The sequence below is a fragment of the Protopterus annectens genome, chromosome 8.part1, assembly GCF_019279795.1.
Source record: "Protopterus annectens isolate FY-2018-M chromosome 8.part1, PAN1.0, whole genome shotgun sequence".
Taxonomy (NCBI): Eukaryota; Metazoa; Chordata; order Ceratodontiformes; family Protopteridae; genus Protopterus; species Protopterus annectens.
In genome coordinates this window covers 468,552,010-468,561,855 of record NC_056742.1, presented here as the reverse complement: position 1 = coordinate 468,561,855, position 9,846 = coordinate 468,552,010, and the positions used below count along the sequence as shown (strand labels likewise).

The 9,846-nt window shown below is 35.9% G+C and overlaps 1 protein-coding gene across 1 annotated transcript in view; it reads left to right on the top strand.

Annotated features, from left to right (window-relative positions):
- The window catches only part of FTO (FTO alpha-ketoglutarate dependent dioxygenase), a 1,656,404-nt gene extending 1,646,929 nt beyond the window's left edge, over positions 1–9,475 (top strand). Inside the window, exon 9 of the mRNA XM_044081617.1 lies at positions 9,364–9,475. Coding sequence (XP_043937552.1) covers positions 9,364–9,475 — 112 coding nt within the window. The remainder of the gene's footprint in view (positions 1–9,363) is intronic.
- Positions 9,476–9,846: the final 371 nt, after the last annotated feature.

The window sequence follows — 9,846 nt, the reverse complement described above, 5'->3', positions numbered from 1 at the left end:
ATTTCATTCTGCTAAAATTGTAACTGCATGCTTGTAAACTAAACAATGTTCTGAAACAAGGGTGTTTAACAGACTTGCATGTGGAGTCATCAGTCAGGGAATTAGAGCAGGCAGACATGCGTTTGAAGAGGTGACAAACTGCTGAGCATTTCTTAAGCATTTTCACTCATTAAGTAATCCATATAAGTTTTAAGTACAAAAAAATAATTTTCATAATTTCTGTAAACACAGTACTCTGTGTTGCTAGAGCCCTAATGCTGGCCCTTTTAGTTGCATAGAGCTTGTTCATTTTAATAGTTTTGAGGACTGTGTGAGTTCTTATCCAGGTTCTTTTTCTGATCAGGACAGTCATATTAGATTTATTAACTTTGAATTTTGCGTAATATATAGAAGTAAGATGATGATGAAACCTTTGTACTTAGCTGATAGGAGTATTTGCAGAGTGAAAGACCTAAAGAGCTTCACAAAAAAATGTTGGCATTTAAATGCAGGTTGCATAGAATTAATAAAACCTGTGGGCCAAAAAATAGATGTCAAAATTTGACGTGTCCAAAAATAGTAGTACTGGGCAGCATTTGTGGCATTGATTTCAGGCTTATTGATGGTGTTCTGTCTGCAACAAATGCCACTCTTATGGTGATATAAGTGTTTTGTGCATATACAGTGATTTGCTGTCTGTAATATTTTATTTTATTTTGTTTTATTTTATAATTGCAGTTGTAATAGATAAGTACGCTATTTTTCATCATGCTGTGCTGGTGGCCACAGACCCCTCCCTTTTGTAAAAAATAAGTTTTATTGTTAGGAAAGTGCACCTTGTGGAACACTCTGATCATGTATGAGGACACCTCCTCTTTTATGAAGCACAAGTTATGATTTACTTGGAACTCAGCAACATTAGTCGCTGAGCAACAGTGCCAAGCTTCTGAATTCCACCCGCAGACTTTTCACATTGTCAGTCAGAGGGATTTTCCATCCCTCTCTTCTCTTAACAAATTTGTATTGAAAAAAGTGTAATTTACAGAGACATTATATATTTTTTTCTTGAGTGACAAAAAGCAATCAACAAGCTTTAGACTTCATCAAATGCAGTTTCATAACTTCAAAGGAGTACACACTTACTTATTGAAGATACTGGTTTTAAAAACATGCCTTTTTATGGCCTTGCAAAAAGAGTTTACAACTGTTTTTTTCAGAAGTCAGTTTTGAGTTTACAGAAATTCCCAAATAATTATTCTCATATTCCTCAGACAGATCTCTTGGAAAGCGTCTTCTGCTGAGTGTTGCATGGAAGACTGGGACAGTACCTCCGGATTGGCAGACTGGAGTAGTTGTTCCAGTGAAAGACAGTGGATACACATTTTAACTCAAGCCTCGCTGCCTTAAATATCTGAACTTGAATTAGAACTAATATCATGGGGTTTGACTACCAGCACACTGGTACCTGTTACAAAACAAACACCAAAAATCCGATTTGAAGATTCTACCTTAGGGAAGAAAGGAAGCCCAGGAACTCCAGTGTAAAACCAGAGCAGTTTATTATAATTTATGTTAAGCTCACAATTCTCTAACAACTTTTCATCCAACAGCAAGTCAGACTTCATCAGAATGGGTAAGATCTAAGCCATGTGCCCTTACATACCACATCACACAATAACTAAATAAAAATTAACAATTAAGCAATTAATAAATTACCAAAATAAGTTACTAAAAGCATATAATTTAGTTTAAAACTTAATTTAAAATTCATGAATTGAATATTTATTTTGGCCACAACTACCACACTTCATAGTGCCCCTTGCCTTTTTCTTGTCCCAGTCTGTTTTTTATTAATTTCTACAATATTTTTGGTATTGCTTGCTCTCTTGAAGATAAACATGGATCTAAGTCCCATAGTATTTTTCAGCTTGTCAAAATATACCAGAATTTGTTTATTATATCTTTAACAACATTAGAGCCTGCATTGTATTGCACTGTGAAAGCTCTAGTATATGTATTTTTAGTTAATTCTATACTTTGTTCCCTATTTAATTGTTTTTTTTTTTGTTTGGTTGTTCCTTTGTGTCATTTATATCCCCTTGACTATATGGAAAGCTAACTTTGTTAAATTGATTAGTACACTTATTTTCCATTTGGACGTTTAGTGACAGTCGTGTCTAAGTAATTTATTTGCTTGCATTGTACTTGGTGGGGGAATTTCAGAAAAGGGGTGGATTGCTTGATGTATTCTATGAACTCTGTGATGACAGGTGTGCCCCCTGATCATAGGATGAATATCTCATCCAGAAATCTCAGTAGTATATATTTGAGGTATGGGATGTGCACTTGTGTAATTGTTCCCAAGTTAACATTACCAAGTTGACAAAAATGGGGGCACAAGCTGCCCCCATAGCCACCCCTTTGATCTGTTTAAAAATGTCTCCCTCAAACCAAATGTAATTATTGTCTAGAACTATTTGCATATACTCCATCAACAATTTGACTTGTCTAGTAGTTAAAAAATAGAATTAATAAGGGCTTCATGAAATAATTCCAACACAATCTCTTAGGGAATGCAAGACAGTAGGCCTAAAACAACCACTGTTAAAAAGACAACATCTTTTATTGGAAACCTACATTGGAAAAGCTTTGCCTGATTTATACTGTAGTTTATCTCTCGCTAATTTTTGATTAGATGCAATACACCCTCCGGGCATTAATGACTGTACTTCCATAGCCCCAGTGTTAAAACAAAAAGCTTTAAAGTTATAAAATATATTATATGACCCCTTTTCTCAAATTCACCTACCAAGTAGAATGCAAGCAACTAAATTACTTAAATACTTCTTTCACTAAATGTCCAAATGTTTTTTATCCAACATATTTATGAAACCGACTTTTATAAACAATTATTTGCACTATAAGTGCCCACCCTTTTTCACAAAAGAAAAGCCTTGTTAATGAACACTTTGTGAGGTTGGCATGTATGGTTTCAGATAGAGAGCTATTCGATATCGAAAGGCTCAAGCTTGAAAATATGTTTATTGAGAGGCAATATCCTTGTCATTTGGTAAGAACTGTTAGTGAAGACATCTCTAAAGGATGGGGAAAAATATCTTCCCTTTTTGGGGGTTGGTTTAAATACTCTGGAATATAAGTGTACTAGTCAATTTAACAAGGTTAGCTTTCCATATAGTCAAGTGTATATAAACTACACACAGGAACACCCCAACCAACAAACCCATTTAAATAGTGAACAAAGTGTAGCATTAACTAAAAGTACATATACTAGGGCTTTCACAGTGCAGTACAATGCAGGGTCTAATATTGTTATTTATAATACATTCTGGTGTATTTTGACAAGTCACGACAAGTTGAAAAATACTGTGGGACTTAAACCCATGTTTATTTTTAAGAAAGCAAGCAATATTGAAAATATTGTAGAAATGAATAAAATAACAGATTGGGGCAAGAAAAAAAGCAAGGGGCACTATGAAGTGTGGGGTCTGTATCAGAACCTTGAATGGTCTATATCAGAACCTCGAACTGTCAAAAGAGCGAACGCTCTTTGATTGAGCTTTAAAGATCAAAGCTTCTAAACAGTGAAGACATGGAACAGCAATTTTTTGCCAGGGAAAAAATCGCTGCTCGGCAAAAAAACAACCCCCACCCCCTCCAAAAAAAAAAAACCCTGAAAAAAACAAATGTAAACACAATAAAAAGTGGGTGGCTGCGCCCCCCCCCCCCACTTAAATATACCAACTCCGAGATTGCACCACAGTGGAGGAAATGGCAAACTTCTGAAGACGCCCCAGCGATTTTTTTCCCTGGGGAAAAAAATCGCTGTTCTGTCTCTTTGCTGTTTAGTGCCTTCGATCATTAAAGCTCTATCAAAGAGCATTCGCTCTTTTGATCATTCGAGCTTCTGATATAGACCCCGAAGTGTGGTGGTTGTGGCCAGTGTAAATATATCTTAGAAAATAAATGCATTCAATTGAATAATACTTTAAAATCAGTCATTTATGCGCAGGATGGGAATTTTACAAGTAAGAGTTTAGTTTATTTAGCAATATGTTCCATCTGTCCAGCCTTTTATGTTGATAAAATGGAGAGACACTAATGTATTTATGAATTCAGCTATCACTCAAAAACTATGTACTGGATTCAAGTGCCTTTTATTCATTATTCTGAAAAAAAAATCCATATAATCCTAGAGGTGAACCATGGAAAGATAACATAGATGTAAGAGTTCATATGGAAGATAATATTAGATGCATCACACCCTCTGGGCATTAATGACTGCACTTCCATAGTCCTGGTGTTAAAACAAAAAGCTTTAAAGTTATAAAATGCATTATCTGACCTATTTATATGTGGTTCCTTATTTTTCATACTGTTTAGTGAAGTCATTCTTAGGTATGACCATTTAATTTTTTTTCTTTCTATATATAATACAATACTGTAAATAATTTAAAATTCATGAGTTGAATAATTTTAAGTTTTAAACTAAACTATATGTTTTTAGTAACTTATTTTGGTAATGTATTGTTTAATTGCTTAGTAAGCTGCGGTGGTACAGCGGTAGCATTGTTGCCTCACAGCAAGAAGTTCTCCTGTTCGAATCTCGGCTGGAGTGCCTTCTGTGTGGAGTCTGCATGTCCTCCCCGCGGTCGAGTGGCCTCCGAAAGACATGCATGAATGGGCGTGCCTTCACTGAAGGTTGGGCGTTGTGCTGGCAACTCGGCAGCATAAAAAAGATCTACTGCCAATCATTAGCGGACCGGAGTTTAATTGCTTAATTGTTAGTCAATTTTTATTTAGTTATTGTATGATGTTGTACATAAGGGCACTTTGCTTAGATCTTATCTGCTCTGATGAAGTATAACTTGTATTTGGACGAAACGCTGTTAAGAGAATTGTGAGCTTAATACAAATTGTAATAAACTGTTCTGGTTTTACATTGGAGTTCAGGGACTTCCTTTCTGGAGTTGGCTACCCGCGTCCCTGAGGTGGATTCTTCAAATTGGATTGTTAGAGGTTTGCTTTCTATTAGGGTTGGTTTACTTGCTTTCACTGGTACCGGTTAATATACAAAGAGCAGTTGCCTTAAAGGTAGATGGTAAATATGCCCTATGGCCTAGTCCTGCTCCACTCAGGTAAGTTCCATACTGTCTATCTACAGATCACAGGGATGATCTCTGGCTGTCCAGGATCTCATCCATCTCCAGTTGAAGCCTGTGCTTTTCACCCTTAGCAGCAGAAATTGAAGCATTGCCAGAATTATTTTGTGCACATATGTGCTCACACAGTATTCTCAGAATGTATGGGGAGGTAAATGGTGATTCCATACCACCATTTATTTCCTTCCCAAACTTTAAGGTTCACTGCTGTTGGTAAGTTATTCAGTAAATAAAACCATAAGTACTTACAGTTGAATAATTAAGTTCTTTAATTGAAATATAAATTAAAGCACTTCTTTCCACCTAAGTATGCAAACAGTAAAGTATTGTGCTGGAATTTAAAAAGTAAATATTAAAAATGGCAGAAGATAGAGAAAATTACCTGACATTTAAATGAAAATATGTCTGTTTCTGGCTAAAAGATATTCTGTTCCTTACTTAGTAATAAACCCTTGTAGTGACTTACTAAAGTGTCTTAAATAGTTCCACCATCTCAAACTTCTTCTAAACTATTTTATTTCTCAGACCTTCTCTTTCCTTTCTTTGAACCTTTCATTCTTTTGGTTTCCCTCTGTCTCCCTCTACTTCTTTCTTCACCTTGCTAACTGCTTCCTGCCTCCCTAAGTACATATTCCATCCTACCCCTATGCGGAGATATACATCCTACCCCAGGTCCCATTTCCTTTCCTGTCAAACCCCCTAACTCCTATAAATCACTAAACTTTACAACCCTCAACCTTCAAAGTATCCAAAACAAAATCATCAGATATTTTAGCCACTACTGAGACATGGATAAAACCTTACTTTAAAAAAACTGATACACCTGTTAGATTAGGGACCTCCATTTTAAAATAGTTATTAGGCATAATGCAGAGTAAAAGGTAAAATATATAGTGTCAGACATACATGCCTTCAGTTTCAGAGAAGGACAGTTTATTAGAAAGGAAAGATAAGCATGAAATATGCAAAAAATACCGAAATACAGAATGTGTTTTTCTCAAGGGAAAGATACAATCTTGCCAGCTACAGAATGTTCCTTAATTGAATGTTAAATAAAGCACATACAAGACAAGGCCTGAAACCAAAGTTGGGGGGTGAATGTGGTTTGCTAAGGAAAATTACTGGACGTGAAGTAATATAATATGTTGTGTTCAGGATAGCAGTTCAGTTAAGGTTAGTTAGTTTGTTCGACCTGACATTACAAAGAAGATTAAAATACAATACAGACACTTGAGCCCGAGTACTGAAGTCAGGTCAAATAAAGACTGTTTCTGTTTACATCATTCAGGACAATCAGAATATATGTGCAGAATATATTTAGCAGCACTGTTAATGAAGACAGTATTCAGATATTGTGAACATCTAATAAAGCCTTATTGAATGAACTACAGTGTTTGGAGAATTCATTCTGTAAAATACACAGGACTTGTCCCGTAAAGGAGAGACTGGCACCTGTTCAGCATGAGTTTGGGTAATTAACAGATAAAGACTTTCGTCTTAGTCTCATTTCAGTTGTTTCCAGTTAATTACAGTACAGTCTTATCAATTCTTACAACACGCCTCACACCCTCCAGTGTGGGGGGCTGTGCCTCCCACACCCCCAGTAACTAAATATACCAACTCCGAGATTGCACTACATATGGGAAAATCAAAGTTCACCTTCTCGTACAAGTTACTTACCGTGGGAAAATGTTCCTTGTTTTACTGCTTTGATGAAGTCTGATTGTGATATTTTGAGTGTCGATGAAGTGGGATTTCGACAAAGTCAGGTAGACCCATATATATATATATATATATATATATATATATATATATATATATATATCATTAATGTAGTAAAATGATTTGAAAGCACATGAATAATATTTCTGTTGCAAAGTAATATACCAAAATACTGTAAACTTAGAGATTACAGAAAAAAGTAGCTTTTAATTTTAATAAGAAACGAAAGACTTTTTAGAATTTCAAGAACAGAACTAAAATGTCAGTTAAACACAAATGTCGCTACAAGTCCTTGTCTCAATGAGACAGTATCAATTAACAGCTTTTTAAAATTAAAAGCTGCTTTTTTTTTGTAATCTTTATGTTTACATTATTCTGGTATATTACATAGCAACAGGAATATTTATTCATGTGCTTTCAAACCATTTTATTGCATAAGTCTTAGGTTGCCATTAGTAAGTATATTTATTTTTTAGTCAAACTTTACAAATCAGTTTTACTAATATGCCGTTTCATCAGTATTCTATCATAAATATTTTTCTGAAGTTCTTAAGTTTTAATTCACAATCGTTTTAAGCACCCAGTGCATTTTTGAGGCATGTGTTTCAATTATTTTAATTAGTTTTGTTAATTGATTAATAAAATATGGGAGAGGTTTGCAGTGTATTTAAACCAAGTGCATTATGTGAACTGTATTCTGATGAAGTCCATAGTACCATGGATGAAAGCACTAAATGGTTGAGAAAAATACTATTTTATTATCACTTTACTGTGTCCTGTGCTTTCCCTTCTAGTGTGTTGGTTCGTGGTTTGCCTTGGATTTTGATATTTTAATATAGTTCACTACTCATTCTTTTTTGTCTTTATCTGTGAAACCATTGACATGATGTATAATAATGATGCTGGTAAATCTCTCTTTGGTTGCACTATTGCTAAAACCAGGAATACACTACCTAGCCACCTAACATCTAATAGCTCTACTACACAATTTAAAAAACTCTTGAAAACCCACTGTCCAAACAACTGGTTATGCTCCTGTTACTCTCCAGATTAAATATATACTAAGCAACATTAGTAATGTTCCAGTACTTCAATCTGTACCCACAGGTTTTCTTGCTTTACTTTTAATTTACTTCTTCTCTCATACTGTTACCATCTATACTCCATAACTGTGTTTAAACTTCTCAGTCAACAACCATTCACCTATCTTTCACGTCTGACAAAGTTGCAATGTGTGAAATCCACATGACTTCCTTGAAAGTATTGTTATGTTGTTACTGTTATGAGGCATTGGTTCCCTATTAATATTGTTATTCTGATAATACCTCAAATAATGTTTACTATTTACTGTATACAACTAAGAACTGTAGGTTTGTAGCAACCATTACCTGCTAAGTTAAACTGTTACAATATGGTGATAGCTGTTTTGACTGTACTGTATGTTTTTTTTTTTTATACTTACAAGCTATGTATTGTGTTCTGAATTTTTCTTTATATATTGTTGTGATGATACGTGAAGGCTGCCAGCCTAGCCAGATAGAATGTTGTAGATAATACTGTCATTTGTAAATATTAATATAAGGCACAGGCTTGTTCTCTTAAATGGAAGAACATTTTGTTAAATGCTGAACATCAAAAATGTAACAACAACGACTTTCCAGAGGCTGGTAGATCATATCCTAGCAGGAGCAGGAAGGTTCACCCTTGCTTACCTAGATGATACTGCCATCTTCAGCCATTCCTGGCAAGAGCATCTTCAGCATGTCAGGGAGGTGCTGGGCAGACTACAGAGGGCAGGGTTGACCATTAAGCCCAGCACATGTCAGGTGGGTATGGCAGAGGTCTCCTACCTGGGACATAGAGTGGGGAGTGGTAAGATCAGGCCAGAACCTGTCAAAGTGTAAGCCATTCAGACATGGCCTGCACCTGTTACCAAAAAGCAGGTAGAGGGCATTCTTAGGAACAGCAGGGTGGTACAGAAAGTTAATTTCCAGTTATAGTACCTTAGCTGCTCCCCTCACAGATCTGGCAAGGAAAAACAGGCCAGATAAGGTAGTGTGGACCCCAGCATGTGAGCAGGCATTCCAGAAGCTTAACGAAGCTTTGGGAGGACCCCCTGTGTTACCTAGTCCAGATTACAGCAAAGAATTTATTTTTTTTTCATTTTGGAAGAAATATTTGGTGTAAAGTTCAGTCACTTGGTTTGGGCTCTGGTTACAATTCTGATATGTGTTTCCAGTTGGCTGTGAAACAGTTAGCACCCTTAGCATTTTAGAGGAATAGGATATTATTCCAACCTTTGTAAGATTAAAGGCAAGTTTTCCAAGTGAAGGGAAAGACCTTTTAAAGTACTTTGCAGAATGGTATCTGTACGGGAAATCTCGGTCTTTTAGTACCCGTTCTACAGCTTGCATGAGGTTTCTGTGCTATTTCCAGTCCAGTTTTGGAATATTGTTGTGTTAAATGAATTGTTTCTGCCAAGAACACAGAATGCTGTGGAAGCTTGGCATCGCAGATTTAAGTGCAAACCAGAAAGCGGTGATGTTTACACGGTCTTAACAGCTATAGTTGAAGAACAAAAACTGAGTGGATGAGGTCAGAAGGAGGATGTCTGCAGCATGCCTTCCTTCCCCTAAGAAAAGAGTTCTAATTCAGAGGCAGCAGCAGTTTCAAAATATATTTGACCATAAATGTGATTATGACACTGTGGATTATGTGAGAACAATAGCTTCGCTGTTGAAAGTTTAATCGTAGATACCTGTCTAATATGTATGTTGTACTATTTGAATGTGTGTGTGTTAATGGCGCACGTTGTTAGTGGAATTCTTTATTTTGATTTATAAGATGCGGGGGCACTTGGGGTGCGTTTACACATATCTGTCTCCATTATTTTCGGTGATGTGTGCTTCATGTTACTCTTTTTCCAGTAGAGTGAGCTGTTGGTGCAATGAGCTCATTTTTTCCC